At 39.9% G+C, this 26,530-nt stretch overlaps 1 protein-coding gene across 1 annotated transcript; it reads left to right on the top strand.

The window, feature by feature from the left end:
• The first annotated feature begins 15,939 nt into the window (after positions 1-15,939).
• LOC136775237 (uncharacterized) lies at positions 15,940-16,743 on the top strand. The gene is made up of 2 exons (XM_066729810.1): positions 15,940-16,597; positions 16,682-16,743. The coding sequence occupies exons 1-2, from the start codon at positions 15,940-15,942 to the stop codon at positions 16,741-16,743; spliced, it is 720 nt and encodes a 239-aa protein (XP_066585907.1).
• Positions 16,744-26,530: the final 9,787 nt, after the last annotated feature.

The following is a 26,530-nucleotide window of genomic DNA, read 5'->3' as shown; positions in this document are numbered from 1 at the left end:
GGGGCGTAGTTAGCCCGTTGGAATGTGTCCCGGTGCCCTCCGTAATCCCATAAGCTTGCGCTATGGCTGGACGGGCCGTGAACATTGCCTCCGTGGTGGTCCGCTCCTGGCAAAACGCTATGCTTTGGCAATTGATACCGCATGTTCCCGCACTCCTCACCACCACCTGTGTGTGGGTGGTGAGGGAGAAATGTATGCCCCTCAGCAGGCAGGTCTGCGAGGCTCGGACTTCCGTAAGGGACCCTCCCCTCTCTCCACGACCTAGCATACTGAGCGACCCTGGCTACCGCTACCGTCCATATGCATGGCCGCAGGGCCGTATAAGATGCATAGAGAATGGGGTCGAAGGACCCAATTGATAACGTAGGGTTGTTGGCCACCCAACTGACCAACTGGCGCCCTGATACCGATAGAAAAGGACGGGCGAAGGTAATGGGAAAACCCGTAGTGTGAGTGGCCCCTCGCACTGACGGGAATAACGTTACAAATGGCGCCCAACGTGGTTTCTTATAATAGATTAATTATTCGGCGAACGAATAATCCACAAGTCCGAGAAGTTACCGGAAGTGTTGGAGTTTTCAGGGAATAGGTGGCCCACTATTTTCTGGAGGCTCGGAAACGCTGAAAAAGCATGAAAAGATCATCTGGTTGTAAAAGGGATCAAATTCTGTTAAGAATTGATAGCCTGATCGAATTGACGTGTTCACGTAGAATTCGAGCAACCCATGCTAAGCTAACGGGAAATTGGATGAGAACCACGGGCGCAAATATAATTTAATATTATATTCGCCCGTGTTAAAATCTAACGCTACCGAAAAGGCTACTTGACTGGGCAAGTGACAGCTGAGCGCTTGTTTGTAAACAAGTCGACCGGCTGAGCTGAGCCATGCTGCCTGGCGGAGCCCGACCGGCTAACTGTCAGAGCAGTTCAATTAGCTAGCTATCGAGATGTTGCCAAACATAATTACCGAATTAAGCGCAGAATCGGAAATTTGGCAACGGATGATAACGCCTCGCTAACGTTCCGCGAGCCGGCAAGTCGCCTCACACCTCATCCTACCCTGGATCCCGACAGAACTATTGTTCTCTCCGTCTCGCTCTCTCAGCCTTCCTCGCGCTCTCTCTCTCTCTCTCGCCAAAATAATGGCTTCCTTGAACGCCTCGCCCTCGACCACGACTGCCGGCGGAACCGCCGACGCTCCCGTCGCTCCTGTGCCTATGGCACAGGACTCCTATGACGAGGATGCCCTCCTGGCATCCCCGTCTCCTGCGGGCCCTGTAGAGGGTCCCGCATCCGATCCCGTTCCCGTTCCCGTGGCGCAGGTTGTCCGTCAAACGCCAACCTGCGTTACTGTTATCGAGGTGGGCGGTAGCCCACCTGTTCTCGAGGGGGTATCGAAACACCCTGTAGAGTCTGGGCATGAGGAGCTGGGTACGCAGGTACTCAGCGAATTAATGCAGCGACACTGCAGGATGCGTTCGGTAACCCCGACGCCTATGGGGGGGAGCAATCAGGGTCTTCCTAGACGTAGTCTAGTGGAGTTGCTGGCTGCTCTCTTCCGAGCGGACCTGGACCTCTACCACGAAGTCGTGGCAGCGGTCGAGGTGGCCGAGGCACCTGTGCTGAGCACCCCTGTCCGTAAGCTCTCCCGAAAGGAGCGCAAACGGGTCAGGGAGGTCCAGCGGGAGACAGCGGTAGCTGCTCCGGAGACGAAGCGGCCGTCATACGCAGCTATGGCGTCCGTCAAGCCTCCGAAAGGAGTCAAGCAACCGTTGCCGCCTAAGGTGACTCCGGCACCACCGGTAAAGAAGACGAAGCCTTCCGATCCTGTGGCCACGCGCGCTACCGGCAATTTCGGCATACGTGTATGCTGGAATTGCAAGGGTAAGGGCCATCGGTTTTCCGAATGCCCTACACCAATTACAGATGCTTTCTGTAAGGGGTGTGGGCGCACCGGGAAAACGTTGCGCACCTGCCCTGCCTGTGGGCCGCATTGGCAGACAATCGGTCCATACGTGGCGAATGCGGGTACGAACGTACCACGTAAGGTGATAGCGGCAAAACGCAGATCCGAGCGTGGGAAAGTACACGCCCAACCACGGCTTTCCGAGGCGACTCCGAAGGCAGTTCCCCAGGTGGTAACCCCACCGAAGGAAAAACCTTCGAAGCCGCTAAAGACGAAAGCGGCTCGTAAGGAGGTTTGTATGGATAGGGTTTCACAGCTAGTCGAGCCCTAGAAATACTCCTCCTGCAAGTTACCGAATGTTACCGGTACGAGAAATCGTACGATCCCGCACGCTACCGTACACCTCGGTGAATTTCCCATCAATTTCCATCCTATTTTCCTTCCTTTTCATTCCTTTCCTATCCATCCAAAACAAAAACAGAAATTGATGAGCTTGAGCCAGTAAAGGCCAATGTTTTCAGGACGAGGTGAGACAGAGACCACACGTGGACCCTCTGTCGAGAAATGTTACCGGTACTGCCATCTAGCGGTAATCGACGGCAAGACGAATCAATAATTCGTCGAAGTGCTGCCGTCGGGCGTGATTGATGGTACTGGAGGTCGATGAACTCGATCCTAGTGCTGCCATCTAGCGGCCCGTAGATGAAGCAGAGCTATCGAGCGCCTAGATCGAAATTCGATTAATCGAAGGGCGATTGTTATCGAGCAGAAGCGATAAGTGAGAATACGAGAATCACTTAGATCGTCTGCGCATGTCCAAAGCTCGGGTGGGGGTAACCTATCCGACGGACGGCTAACGGGGCAAAACAGAACTTTGCCGGATCACTCCAGCGACAACCCTTGGACCAGACAGAAGAAGCAACACGCACTATTATATCCATACGTAGATGGCTGAGTCCACGGGACGGAAAAGGAGTACCGGGTCGGGCGACTCTGATGAGTTCGCAGAACCGACAGCTACCGATGCTTCCCAGGTAAACCTGGAGAAGAAGATCTCGAGTCTAGACGAGAGAATGGAAAAACTGGAAGGGTCGTTCCAAGATTTCATTTCTCAAGTCCAGCAGGCTTTTGACAAGCTGCTGAAAAATAAGACTGTTCCCGATGAAGCAGCAGTGGCAGCTGCTTCTGCTACCGAAAAGCGCGCTAGAGGCCGACCGCGAAAGACCGCGGCCGCTCTACCGGCATCGGCCAATCAGGGTCAACCTTTGTTGACAGTGACAAGGCCGAGCGATGATCTCGAATCTCAACCGACATCAGACGATGCTTCGGCTGAGATATTCCAGGGGGCCTACAGGACGAGGGTCCTGAAGGGAAAACCTGGAAAAGTTACCGGCCAAGGGGATGACTGTATGCCCCGTTGGCGTGTTCTCGAATCTCTCCAGAGATCAAACTTGACCTTTGCGGGCGATGGAACGGAGGCGGTTGAGAGTTTTATTTCTCGAACCGATGCCGTCCTGAACCTTCTCAGGGTAAGAGATTCCGACCTGGTTGACGTCTTTCCCCACATCCTAACAGGTGTGGCGAGGATGTGGTTTGAGGATAATGAATTCTCAACCTGGTCTGACATTAAGTCCGCCTTAAGGTCTTATTTCAGATCACAAACATGGGAGGAAGAACTGGAGACTGAGCTTCTAACAAGAACTCAAGGTGCTAACGAATCTGTGCGAGCCTATTTGCAGACTATACAGTCGTATATTCGGAAAATAGGCAGAGAAAGATCGGATTGGAGCCGAATCGCTATCGCGCACAAGAATATGCTACCGGTGTATAGAAGAGGCATTGCTATACACAAATATATGACGTATCGAGAATTCGAGCGTTTGGCGCTCAATTTCGAAGCCGCTTATAGGCCGTCATTAAAATACCGTCCACCTGCCGCGCCTGAGGAAAGTTTAGTTCCTGAGTTGGCGTATACCGGCAGTCATGGAAGATCCCGAGAGTCTAGGCGACACGGTGTGCGTGCCCTAGAAGTGGATAAAACATCCAGCTCTGATACCGACGAATCAACAACGGAAGATTCGAATGATAACGAAGAGCATTTGAAAGCCTTTAAATCAACAAGGAACCGACAAGGAACCAGTTCCAAGTCGAAACCTTCGTTAGATAAGGCAGCTGGCAACAATAACAGCCGGCAAGGCTCAAAACGTAAACAACCGGGCCCGAGCGCTACCTGCTTTAATTACGGGAAAGCTGGACACGGTTGGAGTGCGTGTAAAGAGCAGAGAACAATGTTCTGTTACCGATGTGGCAGCAAAGGGGTTTCTACAGCGGAGTGCCCTAAATGCTGTTCAAAAAACGCCAAGAGGAGTTAGTAAAATTTCCCGAGAATGTTACGACACTCCAAGAGCGGAAAAACATGATACCGAAAATCTTGGGTGAAAACCAAGATAATATATTCCCGGATAATTATGTCGAAGAATATTCAGTACAGCAATGTGTGAATATTAACCATAATTATCGCTCCCGCGACTTCTCAGACCAACATGTTATGTTGGAGACGGAGAATGTAAACAAACACTCAGAGGACACAAGCGCTCGAGTGGTTGCTACCGAAAATTTGAACGATGATCAATCGGTCGATAAGTTACCGGTCGGTGATATTACTGATATAGTAATTACGACGTTTGGCGATAGATCTAGGAAACTAGCATTCTACACCACGATCACCGTACAAGGGGAAAAGCTGCGTGCGCTGGTGGACTCGGGAGCCTCACGCACGTTTGCAGGCAAAGTAGCCATTGAATTGTTTAATTCAATTGGTATACAAGCCAATAAGATAGAACCCTTAAGAGTTACCGTTGGCAACAATTACACATGTAAAGTAATTGAGTCCGCCAAGATCCCGATATTTCTTGAGGGGAAGACAACTATAGTTGACACACTATGGATGCCTTCCTTGTCGAGTAATTTTATTTTGGGACTTGATTTCCTACAAGATGCTCATGTTGTCGTGGACTTCTCCACGGGAGAATGGGCTTACAAGGAAAAACCTCAAAATAAACATTGGTTCTCGAATGCCGAATCACTAAACTGTGTAGTGGTGAATAACGGCTTAATGGTTCCCGATAATGATAACGCTAAGAAATTACAAGAGTTTCTAGAAATTAAACTGCCCCCCATTTCTGGAAAACCTGGAATTTCAAAGTTACCGGCAGTCATAATTGACGTGCAAGATCACGAGCCAATCAGACAGCGAGCTCATAGGTGCACGGATAAAATCCGCCAAGCTATGTGGCAAGAGGTTGACGATATGCTAACCAATGGCATTATCGAACCGTCGCAAAGTGATTGGGCGAGCCCGGTAGTCATGGCGAAGAAAGCCAATGGCAAGCTCCGCTTTTGTGTGGATCTCCGGCGCGTTAACGCTGTAACTAAAAAGGATGCGTACCCATTACCGAACATGGCTGCGATCCTAGATGAGTTACGACAGGCCAATTATTTAACAACGCTCGACTTGAGTCAAGCGTATTGGCAGGTACCGCTAGCAGAAAAGTCACGTGGTATCACGGCTTTTATTGTTCCAGGCAGAGGCTTATTTCAATTTAAGCGAATGCCTTATGGATTAACTAATGCTCCCGCAATATTCCAGCGTGCTCTGGATAAATTATTGGGTCCCGAATTTTATCCACATGTATTCGTCTATTTGGATGACATTATCATTGTCACCAAAACATTTGACGAACACTTATTATGGTTGGATAAAGTTATCGAAAAGTTAAGGCAAGCTGAGCTAACGATAAATAAGGAGAAAAGTTTCTTCTGTAGAACGGAAGTAAAATATCTCGGATTTATCGTAGACAGTCAAGGTCTTCGCGTGGATTCGGCGAAAACAGAAGCCGTAATCACGTTCCCGATACCGAAGAATTTAAAGCAAATTCGTAGATTCTTGGGAATGGCATCTTGGTATAGAAGATTCATTCCAGAATTTGCGACAGTTGCTGAACCGCTAACGAAATTGACAAAGAAAAATCAGTCATGGGAATGGACAGCCAATCAGCAGTCAGCATTCGACGCGCTGAAAGGATGTTTAACAAGCGCGCCAACGCTTGCCTGTCCAGATTTTTCGATCCCGTTTGCATTACAGACCGATGCTAGCAATGTTGGCTTAGGTGCTGTTTTGACACAAGTTATCGAAGGTCAAGAAAGAGTAATCGCCTACGCGATTAGAGCGCTTACGGATCCCGAAAGAAAATATACCGTTACCGAGCAGGAATGCTTGGCAGTGGTGTGGTCGATAAGGAAGTTTCGATGTTACCTTGAGGGTTACCACTTCACTGTAATTACCGACCACAGCAGTCTCCGATGGTTGCATAATTTAAAAGATCCATCTGGAAGACTTGCTCGTTGGGCTCTCGCCTTGATGGAATACGATTTTACGATCGTACATCGTAAAGGAGCTTTAAATCATGTTCCTGATGCTTTGCCAAGAGCACCGGAAAGTTTAAATGCTTTGCTACCGTCTTACGCCGATACCAAGGATGCGTGGTATTTAAAGCGCGTAAAGGATATCGAAAGAACGCCAGAAAAATTTCTTGATTGGAAATTAGATGGAGAGTTGATGTATCATCAACGACGTTCAGATTTGGCAGATGCTGAGCTCGAAGATCTTGATGCTTGGAAACTGGTGATACCCAGGGAGTACAGGCAGAAAGTGCTCGAAGAATGCCATAAGTTACCGCAAGCCGGCCATCAAGGTATCGATCGTACATATCGACGCCTTTCGATAAATTACTTCTGGCCAGGTATGTTCAAAGATGTAACGGCTTACGTCAGTCACTGCGACGAATGTCAACGTTGCAAGGTAGAACAACAAGCTCCCGTCGGCTTCATGGGACGTCGAATTGTTGAACAGCCGTGGACAGTAATATCGGCAGATATTATGGGCTCACTGACGCCAAGTAAACAAGGGTTCTCGTATGTGTTGGTAATCCAAGGCCTATACACAAAATGGATCGAAGTAGCTCCACTTCGACGCGCTAACGGCAAAAAGATTGCAGAAGCTATCGAAAACTTGGTGATTCATAGATGGGGTACACCAAAAGTTTTAGTTACCGACAATGGTACCGAATTTGTAAATAAAGACATAACTGCTTTATTACAATTAACGGGTATGAGGCAAACCACGACACCTCCATATCATCCCCAGGCAAACCCCACCGAAAGGGTGAATAGAAGCCTGAAGATGATGATAAGGGCCTTTCTCGATTCTGATCATCGAGAGTGGGATCAGCATTTGGATGCATTTAGATTTGCATTTAATACTGCCCACCATGGTTCACTGCAAGCTACACCTGCATTTGCTAATCTGGGTAGAGAACCAGAATCGGCAAGGTCGATGCGACGTGAATTAGAAGGCGATACCGAAATCATGCAGCAACCGACAGAAAAGTGGTTGGCACGCATGAAACGCTTGGAAACACTTAGAACAGTTTTCAAGTATGCTCTCGAAGAAGCGCACGAACGACAGGCAAGACCGTATAATCTACGTCGTCGTGAAAAGCACTATGAGGTTGGCGAGTTAGTCTTAGTTCGCAACCGACAGCTCTCGAATGCCGCAAAACACATATCGGCTGCACTGAACAAACCATTCGGTGGACCGTTTATGATTGCGAAGAAGTTATCGGAGACAGTTGTAGAATTATCTGATTTGGCAGGAAACGTCACTGGCAAAATGTCTACGGCAGACATCAAGCCATACAAGCCTGAGCTACCGCAAGAGTAAACCCAGACTGAAGTGCATCACTGCACGCTTGGGCGTGGCAGCGAAAAACGAACTCGTGTTCGGGCGCTTTCGGTTTCGGGTCGAAACCTCCGTTACGGAGGGGGGTATGTAACGAAGTTCCCCGTTACGTATACGAGATACCGAATAAAGAACATAAAAGCTACCGAACAGTGGATATTATTAATCCCTACGTTACCGACTCGTGAGATAGGCTCACGAGTGGATTATAGCTAACGTCAAGGATAGACCCCGTTGACAGGCAGAGGCCCGGATGAAAAGACCGGCGCTCCAGTAAACGATGTCCAGGTTGTCCTGAGAAGTAAGGCAGGGCCATGCCAAACAACCCAGGCAACCTGAGATAAGGAGAAGCGGCCTCGGGGAGTCCTAAAACAATGACAGTGTCTATAAGTCCCCACGAGGAGGGGAAATAGAACATCGAGTCTGGCTTGAACGCTGGTTACGCGCGTCAAGCAGGCTGCGCGAATGTCGTGCGCAGACTGCCATAGCAGGCAGTCGGAACGCGACCATGGGACTGTGCTGATGTGTCCGTGCGTGCTGGTGAGCGCGTGACGCGGCACTCAGACATCCATGGGTCGGTTCGCGTACGTGAGGCGTGTGCTATAGGCCAGCCTGCACGTACGTCACGACTGGATACCGGCCAATGCATAGTGGGTTGTGCAGGGGCGTAGTTAGCCCGTTGGAATGTGTCCCGGTGCCCTCCGTAATCCCATAGGCTTGCGCTATGGCTGGACGGGCCGTGAACATTGCCTCCGTGGTGGTCCGCTCCTGGCAAAACGCTATGCTTTGGCAATTGATACCGCATGTTCCCGCACTCCTCACCACCACCTGTGTGTGGGTGGTGAGGGAGAAATGTATGCCCCTCAGCAGGCAGGTCTGCGAGGCTCGGACTTCCGTAAGGGACCCTCCCCTCTCTCCACGACCTAGCATACTGAGCGACCCTGGCTACCGCTACCGTCCATATGCATGGCCGCAGGGCCGTATAAGATGCATAGAGAATGGGGTCGAAGGACCCAATTGATAACGTAGGGTTGTTGGCCACCCAACTGACCAACTGGCGCCCTGATACCGATAGAAAAGGACGGGCGAAGGTAATGGGAAAACCCGTAGTGTGAGTGGCCCCTCGCACTGACGGGAATAACGTTACAATTTTTATACATGATGTTATAAATTTTGTGTTAAATTGTTTTACATAGATAATGAAAGGTATTTAAAACCCAATGTATGGACAAATGTCATTGCTATAAATTTCGCAAAACAAACTAAAATTCCTTGTGCCTTCGTGTTCAAAGATGGAAGATTAACAAAATCTGAATCGACAAAGTATTATCTAAAGATAAATGGTAAGTGTAAATCTAAGGCTTGTGGTAATCAATTTTTAGGTTTTTTAGAGAAAGAACCGCAAAGTAGCAATGGAGTAGTTATTTATGTGAGAACACAAGACACACGTAATACAAATCATGAATCGACCAAACGTCCTCTTAATGGAGCAAGAAGACAGAACGTGAAAAAAGAACTTGTGATGGAAGGACCATCAAAGTGGCGAAACCAGGTAGCGCGTGAAAACATGGAATACGGTGATGATGAGCCAAATTATTTGCCAACTTTAAATGCTTTACGGCAAGCAAAGAAAGAATATATTGACGAGAAATTAGGATTAGAAGCAAACGATCGTTATGATTTGATCAGGTCTATAGAAAACCTATCAACAAGATCTGAGTTTGCTGGTATGATAAAAGATATTGGACTATCTCCCTTCTTCGTTTTTTACAGTACATAAGTCAGTTATATTCTTATAAGAAATATTGTGCTTTGAAAGATTCTTATTCATTTATTTGTATAGATTCTACCGGAAGTATTATTAGAAAATTGAATAGAATTAATGATACCAAATCTAAACATATCTTCTTATATCAAATTATTATAAATTTTGAACAGTCAACACTTCCTGTTAATCAAATGATAACAGAAAGAAATGACACAGAATTTATATATATGTGGCTAAATCAATGGTTAAGATTAGGTGCTAAACCACCAAGGGAAGCCATCTGTGACTATTCACGTGCTCTGCTGTCTGCATTAAGTTTAACATTTAATTATCAGCCACTAAAATGGTACGTCAATGACAGATTTTTATCATTAACCTGTAATGATGATAACTTAATAAGAACAGTAAGAACTTTCATACGTGTAGATGTAGCACATCTTATTCATTTAGTTTCTAGATGGAAGTGTTTCAAGAAAATTTTACATTGGTCGATTAAGGAATTTTTTATTCGTTGCGTAGCTTTATTAATTGATAGCACAACTTTAGAAATGTTTGAGAAAACATTTACATTGACAAATATTGTTGCAAATCAGGAATATATTGATAGTCATATTGATACACATTTAGTCACCACAGTTGAAGAAGCTAAGAATGTTTTAGAACATTTAATAAGCAGGAAAAAAATTGATGACTGTAACAAAGAAGAGTTTAATCATAGTCATCAAGATATAAGAATCGACGAAATTGATGAGGAAATGAATGAAGAAAAAGATCAAGAAACGTCAGATATAAATATGTATATTGAGGAAATTAGTAAAAAAACGAAAAAAACGTTTCAAAAGGGTGTAAACTTAAATCCATTCTTTTTACCTGATTTTGCAACATCCTTAACGAAACTAGGAAAAGAGTTTCCTTTGTGGACATCTGCTGCATTGCCATATACCACTTCACACGCATCTTCCAGCTACGTTGAAGGCTATTTTTCTGAACTGAAAAATGGAGTGTTAAAAAAAAAGATATATTCTGTTGACGCTTTTATAATTGAACATTTGCGTGATATAACTGGTGGAAGCCTATTATTTAAAGCTAAACTTAACAAATTCGAAAGAGAAAACCAAGGGTGTAGTAACAAGAAATTAATAACACCTTTTAATGATAATTCACATTTAGATATGAATCAGATGGACATAATTAACAATGATAATATTACTATAAATGAAACAGATATTAATGTAAGCAATTTGCCTGTCTTATCCTTAAATGAGACTGATTTTGTTTTCGACGATTCAGATCTTAAAACATACGAAAATTGGAAGGGAGAAGCAAAAGTAGGTACTGAATACTTGAATTATTTAGAAGAAGAAATAACAGATAAGGATATCAAAGAAAATATATTGTTTATAAGTAATGAATGTGTAAGTGAGCACTCTTATTGTGAAATAAAAAATGATAACTTACCATTAAATATAATTAATATAAATTCAAAATCGTCAGAAAGTAAATACTTTAAACCAATTCCAGAAATAAAAGTAATTAATAGACTTGCAGAATGCAAGAAACAGAAACCCACTTTCTTATTACCTAACGGTGGATTGCTGAAATCTCCTGTAACTTTAAAAGGAAAAGAGTACTTCGTTAAAGCAACCTGTACTTTCGATTCTATTGTTCATATATTAATGTGTGCAGCAGTTGATTATTCGAACTATTATAACATTATAAGACAGTCTGAGAATGAGACGCTGCAATTTGTTTTTGATTTTGTTGAAAAGGGGGTTACGAAAGAAATACTTAAAAGTCGTGCTGTGTTGTTGAAGAAATTATATAAACCAACAACTGAAATTGAGACTGCACAGCGTTTACTATCATTTTCAATAAACGCATGGGACTCTGTTGCAAATTTGCAACAAAAGCTTTTTGGGTGTAGTGCTCCTAGTTATCAGAGAACTCAAGACTGTAATATTTGTCGTATAAATGAGGAGCTCTGTCCTTTAATAACACCTAATCATGTCATTATTGGAAAAGAAGGTTTTCGTTCCTTACAAAAAGCTTTACAATATAGAGCAAATATTTACAACATTAAATGCAAATGTGGTGGAAAGTATAAGCTAATAAATCATTTAAATTTCCATATATTTATTGAATTGGATATACGTCCAACTTATAAATATACTAAAGGTCTCACTTGTAAATTAAAAGAATTACCAAATAATTTACAACTCCCATTGAATGAAGAAAATTATGTTCACTTCAAGCTAGTCGGTGTAGTTGCATATACATCACATCATTATAAAGCATATTCCTCACGATTAAAAAATAAATGGGAATTGTATGATGACATGGCAGAGAAAATAGTCAAATGTTCTGAGAATGTAACAATAGAGCCTCATCTTGCAATATATATTACATATTAAAAATAATAGTTTTAAAATATTTATAAAAATATTTCATATTTTTAATTTTTCAGTTAAAATATAATCTGTAATGTAGTAGAAACTAATTTATTTAATAAAAACAAAAAACTTTAAAGTTAGTAATATATAATGTTTCCACATAACTCGGTTAACTCTGTCAAACATTTGAAATAACTTAATTATAACAATAATGCCTGTTCAGTGTTCTATGAATATTTAGCAATATATATGTATTAGTACATATATGTATATATGTATAATTGTATAATATATATGTAGTACAATGACCGGCATTTATGGCGTTACTCAATGCACTTAGGGACCGCGTTTTAAAACCTCTCACCAACAGTAAGTCAAGGCGGAATGCGAAGTTAAGATACATTCTTCATTAAACGACTTTGAATAATAAAACTAATTTTTTTTTAATCAAGAATGTATGCTAACTCGCGCTTTTTCGTCTTGATCTATTGGGGTAGGGCGGTTCTCTAATGTGGTTCCTAAATGCATCGAGGGACGCCATCAAGCCGGTCAGTGTACATACTTGGACAACTTTTCTATGTATGTTTGTATAATTACTAAACCCTCCTGCATATTTCCTATGAATGTAGTCACTGCCACCGCCATTTTTTAAATATAGAAAATTACGAAATTAGCCCCATACCGACACCATTAGGGTGACCCCCTCTCACGAAGCTCAGTTTGGCGGATAGCCGAGCTTAAGTGGTACAGTTTCTGTCGCATGATGTGCATGATTTTAGTCCTATTAGGCCGATATTCATAGTCGTTATTTACATTTAAGACCGACTTGAGCATAGGTTATCTTTTTCTATTACTATTAGATGAAAAAGGACAATCGAGACTATAAGTCAGACTTAAATATAAGTAACGACAATGAATACCTGCCTTAGTCCTAAGCGTAGCTTGGTGGGGATCACCCTTAATGGCGGTCTATGCAAACTGCAGATATCGAAATAAAATATTTTAAGCTTTTATTTTTCCCAATAACTCAGAACTTTCAAACGTTCAAAGTACCTTAGTTGAAATGATCAAACGACTCTTTATCGATTAAACCATTTATTGAATAATTTTAATCAAAATTGACAAAAGTGGCGCTAACTTTATACCATAAATTATTTTATAATTTTTTACTAAAAGAAAGACTGTCAAACGTTCATAAATGGCTATCAAACACTGTCAAACAATTATCAAATGATTAGTACAGCAAAATTGCAAATATTTTATACTTTAGGCGCTAGCTTAACACCGGTGACCTAAACTACACTATAGATAAAAATCATTAATGTTGGTATCATGAAACCGACTATAGTAAATAGTGTAGCCAACTGAAAATAATGGACGTTTATTTTCAGGGATTAGATCCAGATCTCGGATCAAACTTACCGCAGTGTCGCAACTTACGAAAATAAAACTAGATCACTCTAGACTAATCCGGATCTAGTGAGGAGGTTTTCGCGAGAGTGAATCCGGATCCAGATTTAAGTAGAGTAATTAGGGCCTATTCACGTGTGGAAATTTTAGCTGTCATTAGTGGCATTATTCTAATCAACAAAAGGTAAATATTAAATTTCCAATTTGTTTTGCTAAAGATAAAAAAAGAAGTCATTAATAATTTTCACTTTTTATATAATATATTAACTTTCTTACGTAATTTCTCTTAATAACATATTATTTACAGATTAAACAATGGATTATATGAATTTATGGAATATTTTATTTGAAAATAATGAGGAGGAAGATGATGTATTATTATCTTCCTCCTCCTTATTTTCAAATAAAATATTCCATAAATTCATATAATCCATTGTTTAATCTGTAAATAATATGTTATTAAGAGAAATTATGTAAGAAAATTAATATATTATATAAAAAGTGAAACTTATTAATGATTATTATACTTTTTTCTTTATCTTTAGCAAAACAAATTGGAAATTTAATATTTACCTTTTGTTGATTAGAATAATGCCACTAATGACAGCTAAAATTTCCACACCCGAATAGGCCCTAATTACTTTACTTAAATCTGGATCCGGATTCACTCTCGCGAAAGCCTCCTCACTAGATCCAATCCGGATTACTCTAGGGTGATATAGTATTTTTTTTTCGTAAGTTGCGACACTGCGGTAAGTCTGATCCGAGATCTGGATCTAATCCCTAAAAATAAACGTCCCATATCTGTTACTTACATATAGTCAACTCGTCGTTAGTTCGTAAAATAGCAAATGCCAATTTTGAAGTGTTAGAAGCTATAACAGCACAAACGATCAAATTCAACAAATATTTGTTAAAGATTAACTCGACTAATCTGTATTGCAATAAAATATGTAATCAATTTTTATAAATTGTACTGTGGAGCAGCTAAATCAAAGGATGTGATATATAGAAAAAGAATTATAATTATCAGATAAGTATTTGAAACTATATGAAGAAAACCGACTAGAAACTTTTCTTTGTTTAAATATTTTACAATTTATATTACAGGAATTATTATAATAAGGAGGAGCTAAGGCTGGATAAACTTTTAATAATAGAACAGGCCAAAGAGCACTGTTATTTCTTTAAAGTGCAAGGTGTTTGAATAGGTCCTTAAAAAAAAGCTGCATGATTGTTTGGGCATATAATTATTTATCTGTTAATGTATTGAAAACTATATATTGCACATCTTTACAAAAATATGAAATTCCAGGCATACTGGACAAAAAAAAAATTATTAACTTGTTGGAGTCCCTTGACAGCCATTTATCATAGCTTCATAGATGTCCATCGATTCTGGATGAGAGGATTTAGGCAGTTCTAAAAAAATATAATTTGCATTTTAAAGAATTTTTGGTTTGTTAAAAAAAGTTATATATTTACCTTTAATAGTCAATAGCATTGCCATTGTTTTCTATGACTTGCATCAACCTATTTGGGACAGAGTTAACTAAATTTTGGCAAATTTCAGGCTCTTGTCTAAGGGCTTCCCACTCTCGCATGACATGTTCTCTCAATGCAGCTTTTGTTCTCTCTGCTTCTGGCCTCCAGCGTTTTGTAATTATTCCCCATATGTTTTCTATCACATTGAGGTCAGGGGATTTTGATGGCCAGTCAACTACGGATATATCTCTTTGCTGATTGAACCAATCTCTGGTTTTGTAAGAGGTATGCACGCTAGAGTTATCTTGCATATATTCTATTATAGGCATTTCATTTGCCGGATAAATAGCTCTTACTGTTGGTAACATTACGTCTTCTAGCACATCTACATAGACATCAGAATTCATTTTGGTGTCAATTACTTGTAGCTCGCCAATGCCATACTTGGATATCCATCCCCAAAATGCCAACGAAATTCTACTGCTCTTATCTCTTGGCAACACATATTACTCTTGTAGCCTTCCATCGTCTGGCCTCCAGACATGCATTCGCCCATCTGCAGTGGAGACGAATACCTTCTCATCCATCCAAATTACTTTGTCCCAATACTCTTGTTTTACTCAAATGTTGTAAGGCAAATCCTATTCTTCTTTCTTTATGCTCATTCGTATACTTAATTTTCTTACAGGGACGATGGCAATGGATTCTCTGTCGATGCAAAATATTGCGTATCGTTTTTGGTGTAACTTGTGAACTTATTTCATTTAAAATCATGGCAGAAGGCTGGAAAGGATTATTTTCCATTGAATTTACAATTATCCTATTTTCTTCTGCGGTTGTCTTGGCAAGTCCATGATTGCTTTTTCTACGATCTTGCAATCCTCTTAGGCCATTCTGCTCATAACGATCAATCCACTTACTGACAGTGTGTCTGTTTAAATTTAACTTCCTTGCAATTTCAGAAATTGAATAATTTTCTTCTTTTAAAGCAATGATCTTTCCTTTTATAAAGATATCTTCCTCTCTTTGATTCATGCTTGCCATTGTTTAAACAACTTTCACTGTACTGTATCTCACAGTCTTATGTTTTTTTTTCAATTGTTTTTCCATAACTTCTATTAAACAATTGAAAAAAAACATAAGACTGTGAGATACAGTTCAGTGAAAGTTGTTTAAACAATGGCAAGCATGAATCAAAGAGAGAAAGATATCTTTATAAAAGGAAAGATCATTGCTTTAAAAGAAGAAATTTATACAATTTCTGAAATTGCAAGGAAGTTAAATTTAAACAGACACACTGTCAGTAAGTGGATTGATCGTTATGAGCAGAATGGCCTAGGAGGATTGCAAGATCGTAGAAAAAGCAATCATGGACTTGCCAAGACAACCGCAGAAGAAAATAGGATAATTGTAAATACAATGGAAAATAATCCTTTCCAGCCTTCTGCCATGATTTTAAATGAAATAAGTTCACAAGTTACACCAAAAACGATACGCAATATTTTGCATCGACAGGGAATCCATTGCCATCGTCCCTGTAAGAAAATTAAATATACGAATGAGCATAAAGAAGAAAGAATAGGATTTGTTTTACAACATTTGAGTAAAACAGAAGAGTATTGGGACAAAGTAATTTGGACGGATGAGAAGGTACTCGTCTCCACTGCAGATGGCCGAATGCATGTCTGGAGGCCAGACGATGGAAGGCTACAAGAGAAATATGAGCTGCCAAGAGATAAGAGCAGTAGAATTTCGTTGGCATTTTGGGGTGTGACGCTACTGGCTATCCCTAGGGATAGTATAGAAGGGGAGGGAGGAGTGATCCCTCACCGATCGCGTTCGCGTCCCAATAGGCGACTTCCTATTAGACCCGGGCGCCTTCGGTGTACTTTTGATAATACCCGAATATTTATTTATCCAGAGGGGGTTCTAACCCTCGTACGCGAATGTGGGGAATGGGGTGTTAATATAATAACTCGCTAATTTTTGATTAAACTCTCTTTATTATAAAATTACTTCTCAATACACTCTCCGCTTCGCGTTACACGGTATTGGGGAGTCACGCTAGGTCCTACGTGTGGACGCGGCCTAAGGGGTGCGAACGCGGCTGAAGTCCCGATGACGTACGAGATAACCTCGCGCTCGAGCCACTAGTGGCGTTCGCGGCGGTCCCACCGAGTCGCGCGGTACTCGCGCGCCACCGGCGGATTCCTAAGTTAACTACCGCGCGACACTACGCGGATAAGTCCCTCGTCCCGCGCGTGCGCGTCACGCGACGGTTATTCGCACTCACTCCGTTCCCGCGAACTCGAACACAACAACGACCCGGCTTGTTTACTCTCGAACCTAAGGTCGCGAGTCCTCACGATAAGGATACTAAGTCCGCGGCCTTAAACTAACTGAAGGGAACGTCCCTGTCAACGGTCTAACGCACGACGAATTGAAGTAATCGCGAACACTTTTACTCTGTCGCGCTTTTACACTTTAGGACATGCGTTATCGGTCCGACGGGATGACCACTCCGCTAAGTTGCCCGCTTACCCTTGACAGGTGAGCCGGGCCAGCGGTTCCCTATAAAACCGTTCGGTGCTACGAGCCCTAAAGCTCTAGCACACCCCGGGACGTCACAGGACTTTAACAATACACGAATAATCACCCTAATTTCGGCTCACAAGGGCTGGCTCTCTTCTATCTCCCTCTCTCTCTATCTCGCTCTCCTCTCGGCTCTCTCTCTCTATCTCGCTCTCCTCTCAGCTCTCTCTCTCTCTCTCTCTCTCTCTCTCCTTCTCTCGTTCTCGCCCTTGGTGGCAGGCCCGAAGGGCTGGGATGTCCTGTCGTCCGATATGGGTTCGCGGCTCCCTGGCAGTCGCTGCACCTTTTTCTTCCCTCTCGTTTGCGTGGCGGCTGTCAGTGGGGTCGCACTATATCGGCGGCGGGGCACTTTTATACACTCTGTGTCACCTTCGACATCTAAATTACGTGTGTCGGGGCAGTCCGCGGGAGCAGGTCAGGCCCTGCGCCTGTCCCGCCGCTGCCCCACTACACCCATCGCGCGGCACTAGGGAGCCGACAAGTTATCGATCCTAGATCAATACTTATCGGTTGATGACTCCCTAGTTCGTGCGCGACCCGCCTATCTAGCGCTTGAGATTAGCAAAGCGCTAGATGACAGCTATAATAACGTTGCGAGGACGCAACGTTACAGGGGATGGATATCCAAGTATGGCATTGGCGAGCTACACGAAATTGACACCAAAATGAATTCTGATGTCTATGTAGATGTGCTAGAAGACGTAATGTTACCAACAGTAAGAGCTATTTATCCGGCAAATTAAATGCCTATAATAGAATATGTGCAAAATAACTCTAGCGTGTATACCTCTTACAAAACCAGAGATTGGTTCAATCAGCAAAGAGATATATCCGTAGTTGACTGGCCATCAAAATCCCCTGACCTCAATGTGATAGAAAACATATGGGGAATAATTACAAAACGCTGGAGGCCAGAAGCAGAGAGAACAAAAGCTGTATTGAGAGAACATGTCATGCGAGAGTGGGAAGCCCTTAGACAAGAGCCTGAAATTTGCCAAAATCTAGTTAACTCTGTCCCAAATAGGTTGATGCAAGTCATAGAAAACAATGGCAATGCTATTGACTATTAAAGGTAAATATATAACTTTTTTTAACAAACCAAAAATTCTTTAACATGCAAATTATATTTTTTTAGAACTGCCTAAATCCTCTCATCCAGAATCGATGGACATCTATGAAGCTATGATAAATGGCTGTCAAGGGACTCCAACAAGTTAATAATTTTTTTTTTGTCCAGTATGCCTGGAATTTCATATTTTTGTAAAGCTGTGCAATATATAGTTTTCAATACATGAACAGATAAATAAACATATGCCCAAACAATCATGCAGCTTTTTTTTATGGACCTATTCAAACACCTTGCACTTTAAAGAAATAACAGTGCTCTTTGGCCTGTTCTATTATTAAAAGTTTATCCAGCATTAGCTCCTCCTTATTATAATAATTCCTGTAATATAAATTGTAAAATATTTAAACAAAGAAAAGTTTCTAGTCGGTTTTCTTCATATAGTTTCAAATACTTATCTGATAATTATCATTCTTTTTCTATATATCACATCCTTTGATTTAGCTGCTCCACAGTACAATTTATAAAAATTGATTACATATTTTATTGCAATACAGATTAATCGAGTTAATCTTTAACAAATATTTGTTGAATTTGATCGTTTGTGTTGTTATAGCTTCTAACACTTCAAAATTGACATTTGCTATTTTACGAACTAACAACGAGTTGACTATATGTAAGTAACAGATATTGGGTGCTTTCCAGTTAGACCAAGTTAGACTGAAAATCGATACAGTCACACAGTCAGACCAGTGAAGTCAGGTCGAGGACGGATTTTCTAGCCGGCCTGCGCGCGTAGGTCTCACACATAGAGAGCTGCTAGCGTCCGTGAGTGGAGGCTTCATTGCTCCTCCAGTCGTAGCACGCACACTCTTTCACCGGTACGTAGGTGTATCGGTCTGCTTCGACAAGCTTCTGTAGATCTCGGAAGCGAGAAGGAACGTTGTTGATTCTCGGACCTCTCTCTTATTCAATTGTGCGTACCAAACGACTCGAAGCAAAACAAACTCCTTTTCCAAATGCTTCGGTAAAAGTTAAAGTACCGAAGGTCCCACCTTGAAATAAAAATCAACCAAAATTAGTTTGTAATTATTACAAAATACTTATAATAAAGCCATTAACTTATTGGATTTGATAATAAATACAAAAAATGCGTTCTTAATATCAAATAATAAGTTGATGTATAATAAATTCAATGTTTATGCATCAATCTGTTAAGAAAAGCATTTTTTTATTTATTATCAAGCCCAATAAGTTACTGGTTATTAACAAAAAAAATCTTGCACAGAAAAAAAATGAAAAAAAAACTAATCCCCGCTAAGGATCGAACCCGAGCCCGCTGCGTGAGAGACGGCAGCCTTACCGCCTGAGCCATAGAGCTTACTTTTCATTTTAGAAGCGAAACAGCCTTTTAAATGCGTACTATAATTCTTTTATTAACTCGTTGTAAACAATCAAGAATTAGCTGCATTAATAAATATATTTATTTAAAAAGTATTATTGCTCATGATTTATTGCATTTTTCATTTCAAGCATACATTTTGCATGAAGATACGATAGTTTAAGGGTATCCATGCAGTATTTTAAATACGAAGCTCTTTTCATATGCTCCGTTAACATAAATTAATCGATTACACGTGACATATAATATTGCTTAATTTACAATTCGTAATCGATTTATTTCTGTACAGTTGATGTACCGAAATTCGGTCGATAGCTCTTTAAAAGTAAACACAGACGATAGACCGAGTAAAGGCGACCAGTCAAAACAATACGTTTTTAAGACTAAGAAACCACATGCTACATAACAGGTGATCAAAACGTCTGCCTTTTATATATCAAATAAATGAGAAACAACATTTGTCGCGCAACGAAAAGCTAAGACAGCGTGTGCGAGAGAGAGCGCACGAAGATTATAGCGCGGGAAAAGGATAGCGCTATATAAACACACAATGTTTAGCCTCGCACAGAAAAACTAAAGGCCATTGAACTCATAGAAATTTCGTACAGTCGAACAGCTGTGATCCATCTAATAGATCGAAAAGTAGAAAATATCTATCGCTTAAAGAAGGCTTTTGCAATTAAAGATAATTAATTATTGTTGAAAATAGTTTATCGTATATAATGGAGGTAAGAAATTTGTATAACGGCTATGTATTTAATAGATTCATTTGTTAACATGATTTATCAGCAATTTCGACGTTTTCATGTGGTTTTAATTTTATGGAGCTGCTGTGTACACCGTTTTTTCGTTATACACTTTTGCACTCAACATTTTCAATGGACAATTTGTGAAATTTTGAATTGTCTTCAATATATTTCAAGAAATATTTCAATTTTACAGACGAAAGAAGAACTATGTACAAACATTCAAGAAGGATATGGACTGTTAGGGATTGACTTTTTTTTTCTTTCTTTTTAAGAGGTTAAAATGCTTTTGCGCACACCAACCAGTAAATTCATCCTTCCAATTAATTATGGTAGGAATTTGTCCGCTGGTTGATAGTGTAGGACTCATGGCCCCCAGGAATCACCTTTGTGTCGGGAATTACACGTTAGCTCAAACTCCCTGGATCTTTAAGGCCCAAACTCTACCCACTAAACAATCCTCTGTATCTGAACATGTATAATTTCAACAAATATTCATAATTTTGCCTCGCAAAGTAGTCACCACGAACAGACTTAAAATTCCAAAGCTTTGCGAGGTAGTCGCCGAAACAGACTAGAATTTAAGATTTTAAGCTTTGCAAAGTAGTCGCCGAAACAGACTAGAATTTAAAATTTTAAGCTTTGCAAAGTAGTCGCCAAAACAGACTAGAATTTAAGATTTTATGCTTTGCAAAGTAGTCGCCGAAACAGACTAGAATTTAAGATTTTAAGCTTTGCAAAGTAGTCGCCGAAACAGACTAGAATTTAAGATTTTATGCTTTGCAAAGTAGTCGCCAAAACAGACTAGAATTTAAGATTTTATGCTTTGCAAAGTAGTCGCCGAAACAGACTAGAATTTTATTCATAATCTATATCATCGTCACTCTCATTATAAGCATATACTTTTAAACTACTTTCTGGTTTAGCATCATGCGACTCGTACATATTAGTTTTCATTATGTCTAAGTGCTTTCTTGTGATAATCATTGAGATCGGTGTTTCATTTCTTGTTCTAAGTGCATATTTGATGACACACGTAGCATTAAGTGTATCATGCACAAGTCTATTTCTTTTCTTAGTTTTAATGTCAGGTAGCATAGAAAAACATCTTTCTACCTCAGCGTTTGAGTGAGGAAGAGATCTCACTAAGCTTAATAATTTTCGCAATTCTGGATATCTCAATTCATTCTTTTCTTTCTCGGCAGAACATATTGCTATCCACATGTCATCAAATTCTAATTTTGACCAATATTTCTTTATAACACTGCTTTCTTTTGCATTTAGAAATTCCCATTCTTTTTTAATTGCATTTTCATTGAAATTTCCTAATCGACGGCATATTTGAAGTAATTTAAAGCTGCTGGCTTCTCGATCCTCATCAAATAATGCCTTATCCTTTTCAAAAATATCCAAATTTTCTAAAAAGCTGTTAAATATTGGGAAACGATCACGAATTTCTTTGCTTGCTTTTATGAAGAAAGCTAAACAATTCTGTCGAATTCATTTCACTTGTGCTTCAGTAATTTTTTTTTCTTCCAACATTTTTTCTAAATAACCAGCACAATCAGAACCTATGTTAATGGTTTCCACAGGGAGAAAGTTTTCATTTTTTAAAAATGTTTCATTGCGTACAAAAGGCAAAAATACATCTTGCTTCAATAGTACTGGTTTAATAAATTTTTGTAAGAAAAATAAAAGAAAATTTCTTGAACATCTATTAATTAAATGAATTTTTGTTTCTTTACATTGAAAAAGAGCGTTAAAAGTATTAAACTTTTTTAAAACAGTTTCCAAAAAATATAAATAAGCTTTTGTTTCGCTATTTTCCATTATAATTAGCAATTCCTCTGCTTCATTTATTTTTTCAAGTTGCTGTTCAACTAAAAACTTTTGTATAGTATCCCATTTTTCCAGAATGCGTTCAATACATTTGTGACGCGAAAGCCAACGTGTTTCTCCATATTTTATTAAATTTTTAGTGTTTTTATCAAAAGATTCCTGAAACTCTTTAAATATAGCATATCTTTTTATACTTCCATTTATGAAAGACACTATTTTTTTAATGAATATTGTGCATTCATTTGGCAATGTTTTACATGCACAAGAGGCTGTTAATGCTTAGGAATGACAAATGCATGGCATTGTTACCAACTGCGGACAAATGTTTAAAAGTCTTGTTTTAAAAGAATCATGTCTTCCAATCATAACTGATGCATTATCACAGCTTAATCCAATGACGTTAGATATAGGTATTTCTCTTCTATTAAGTTCATTATTGAACGCATTAAATATTTTGTCTGCAGAACAATCTTTTGCGTCTAAATTAATTAAATGCAGTAAATTATCTTGTGTGCGCAATGATTTACTGTCTACATGTCTTGTTATAAGTGTCATTTTTTTCTCATTCGTACTGTCTGTTGTTTCATCTACAAAAACAGAAAACCTATGACGCTTCAAATCTTCCCTTATTTGTTCCGTTTCATAGGGACTTAAGACTTTAGTAATAATATTTTGTATTTTTGTCTTTCCCAAAGTCATTGATTGCAGAACATCCGGCTCTTTACCAATATCTTGAAATAATGAAAGTAATTCTTTGCTATATTGAAATGGAATTTGGTGCTCTGCGAAAAACGCTGCAACTTTAAGTTCAGCTGCTTTTACTCTATCATTAAATCGAAATTTATCATTTTTAGAAGTAGTGGGATTTGCTATTTCGTCATCTAATGGAATTTCCTTCATTATCATATTTCTTATATGCTTTTTCTGGACTGCGTGCCTTTTAATTTGTGTAAGACCGCTAGAATATATCTGTTCGCATGCAAGACAAACAAATAAATCGTCTCTACCGGTCACTCTCAGCAGCCAGTTTTCCCAAGATGGTTTATCATCGTACCAATCAATTTGGAATTTTTTCGCTGTGAACTCTTTTTTCCTTTTACTTCAACGTTCATTTTTCTACAATGTTTCCTTTATTAAATATATTGTACTCACAAGTATGTGTGTTTAATCCTCTATAAATCAAATCGGGTAGATCCTCAGTAAAAAAAAAATCACTTTTCACACAAACTACACTAAATCCAAAAATCAGTTCTGATATTGACGTGAAAATTTTTAAAATTTATTAGAAAAATACGCTTAATAAATTGTTAGAATTTCCAAAACTTTAATCGCGTATTTAATTTAAAGTCGTTCAATGTAATCGATTGAAACCGACTGAACGATAAACATAGATCTTTGCTGGAAAGCCCTGTCATTGTTTACATCTTGGATTCAGAGACAGGTGCGATTTATTTAAACCATCAATCTTAAGTATTCACAACAAGCCTTTCTTCCCCAATTTCGTGACAAGCTATATTTAGAAATTTTAAATAGAATAGTCTTATGTTATCATTGCTGGAAAGTGACAGTCAGTATCGATGGAGCAGGTGACCCGTCAAATACAAGAGTAAGTAACTGTAATTACTGTAGCTTCTAATACAATTATTTTTCAAAAATTTTAAATTTATTAAAAGGAATAATGATATTTTCCTTTGAGTGTTGCAATTTTAAATTTTAATAAAGTATTGTGTCGATAGAAGTGAGTCGCTACTCGAATAATCTATATTATCCGTTTATAATTCCGCTCTAATTTATTTTTCAGAATGTCGTGCGACGAGGCAGACATTAAATGTGAGTAAATTTTCATTGTTCCAAAAATAATTATATATTTAATGCGTCCTAACAACCTATTAACACAATTTTTTTCTACAGATGAAAATGAGGTAATCATCCAAAGGCGGAAAATAGCAGAGCTGGAGGAGACGGTGCGGAGGCTGCTGGCAAGAGAGCAGCACCAACAACCGCAGCAGCAGCAACAACAACAGCAGCAGCATCAACAACAGCAACAAATTGCTGAAGAAGGAGAAGAGGGGCGGGAAAATGCGGCCGCCCAACCGCCTGTTATAGCGGGTGGGAGCGCCTAGGCGCAATCGGCACCTAATTGCCGTAAGTATTCATATCTCAAAAACCTTGAACACTACCCAATGTATAAGAAGGAAAATTAATCAATAGCATTTATTATATCGCAGGTACCAGCAATGGCGGAAAGGCCAGACGCCATTGGAACATGTGCGGAGAAGTAGGAAGTAGAGGAGGAGGCACATGGGATGGGAGAATGCGAGGACGAGGAGGAAGGGGAGGGGGTTGGGGTGAAAGAGAATGGGGATGGGGTGGAAGAGGACGAGGATGGGTTGGAAGAGGACGAGGATGGTTCGGAAGAGGAAGGGGAAGGGGTGGAGGAGGAAGAAGACAAGGATGTATTATCAAAAATTTTTATATTAATTATCAATAAATTAAAAAATGTAAATTACGTTATTTAATCATTGAACCTTAATACGTTCCCATTGGAAAATCCAAGGTTGACCTTCGCAGCACCTCCATCGATGACCTCAAGGTGAAATCGAATCTGCCATCGAGTTGCTCTTTGGAAACTATTCAAACGATGCCTGATAAATCTTTTAAATTCTTAAGTGTCTTCTTGGCGTTTACTTTGCGAGGCAAAAATATGAATATTTGTTGAAATTAAATATTTCCATACTGATGGATCATGTTAACAAATGAATCTATTAAATACATAGCCGTTATACAAATTTCTTACCTCCATTATATACGATAAACTATTTTCAACAATAATTAATTATCTTTAATTGCAAAAGCCTTCTTTAAGCGATAGATATTTTCTACTTTTCGATCTATTAGATGGATCACAGCTGTTCGACTGTACGGAATTTCTGTGAGTTCAATGGCCTTCAGTTTTTCTGTGCGAAGCTAAACATTGTGTGTTTATATAGCGCTATCCTTTTCCCGCGCTATAATCTTCGTGCGCTCTCTCTCGCACACGCTGTCTTAGCTTTTCGTTGCGCGACAAATGTTGTTTCTCATTTATTTGATATATAAAAGGCAGACGTTTTGATCACCTGTTATGTAGCATGTGGTTTCTTAGTCTTAAAAACGTATTGTTTTGACTGGTCGCCTTTACTCGGTCTATCGTCTGTGTTTACTTTTAAAGAGCTATCGACCGAATTTCGGTACATCAACTGTACAGAAATAAATCGATTACGAATTGTAAATTAAGCAATATTATATGTCACGTGTAATCGATTAATTTATGTTAACGGAGCATATGAAAAGAGCTTCGTATTTAAAATACTGCATGGATACCCTTAAACTATCGTATCTTCATGCAAAATGTATGCTTGAAATGAAAAATGCAATAAATCATGAGCAATAATACTTTTTAAATAAATATATTTATTAATGCAGCTAATTCTTGATTGTTTACAACGAGTTAATAAAAGAATTATAGTACGCATTTAAAAGGCTGTTTCGCTTCTAAAATGAAAAGTAAGCTCTATGGCTCAGGCGGTAAGGCTGCCGTCTCTCACGCAGCGGGCTCGGGTTCGATCCTTAGCGGGGATTAGTTTTTTTTTCATTTTTTTTCTGTGCAAGATTTTTTTTGTTAATAACCAGTAACTTATTGGGCTTGATAATAAATAAAAAAATGCTTTTCTTAACAGATTGATGCATAAACATTGAATTTATTATACATCAACTTATTATTTGATATTAAGAACGCATTTTTTGTATTTATTATCAAATCCAATAAGTTAATGGCTTTATTATAAGTATTTTGTAATAATTACAAACTAATTTTGGTTGATTTTTATTTCAAGGTGGGACCTTCGGTACTTTAACTTTTACCGAAGCATTTGGAAAAGGAGTTTGTTTTGCTTCGAGTCGTTTGGTACGCACAATTGAATAAGAGAGAGGTCCGAGAATCAACAACGTTCCTTCTCGCTTCCGAGATCTACCGAAGCTTGTCGAAGCAGACCGATACACCTACGTACCGGTGAAAGAGTGTGCGTGCTACGACTGGAGGAGCAATGAAGCCTCCACTCACGGACGCTAGCAGCTCTCTATGTGTGA

This window comes from Prorops nasuta, unplaced genomic scaffold, assembly GCF_024137725.1.
Source record: "Prorops nasuta isolate Cenicafe-Biocafe unplaced genomic scaffold, Cenicafe_Pnas_1.2 PNAS00007, whole genome shotgun sequence".
NCBI classification, from domain to species: domain Eukaryota; kingdom Metazoa; phylum Arthropoda; class Insecta; order Hymenoptera; family Bethylidae; genus Prorops; species Prorops nasuta.
This window is presented reverse-complemented; position numbering and strand designations above follow the sequence as displayed.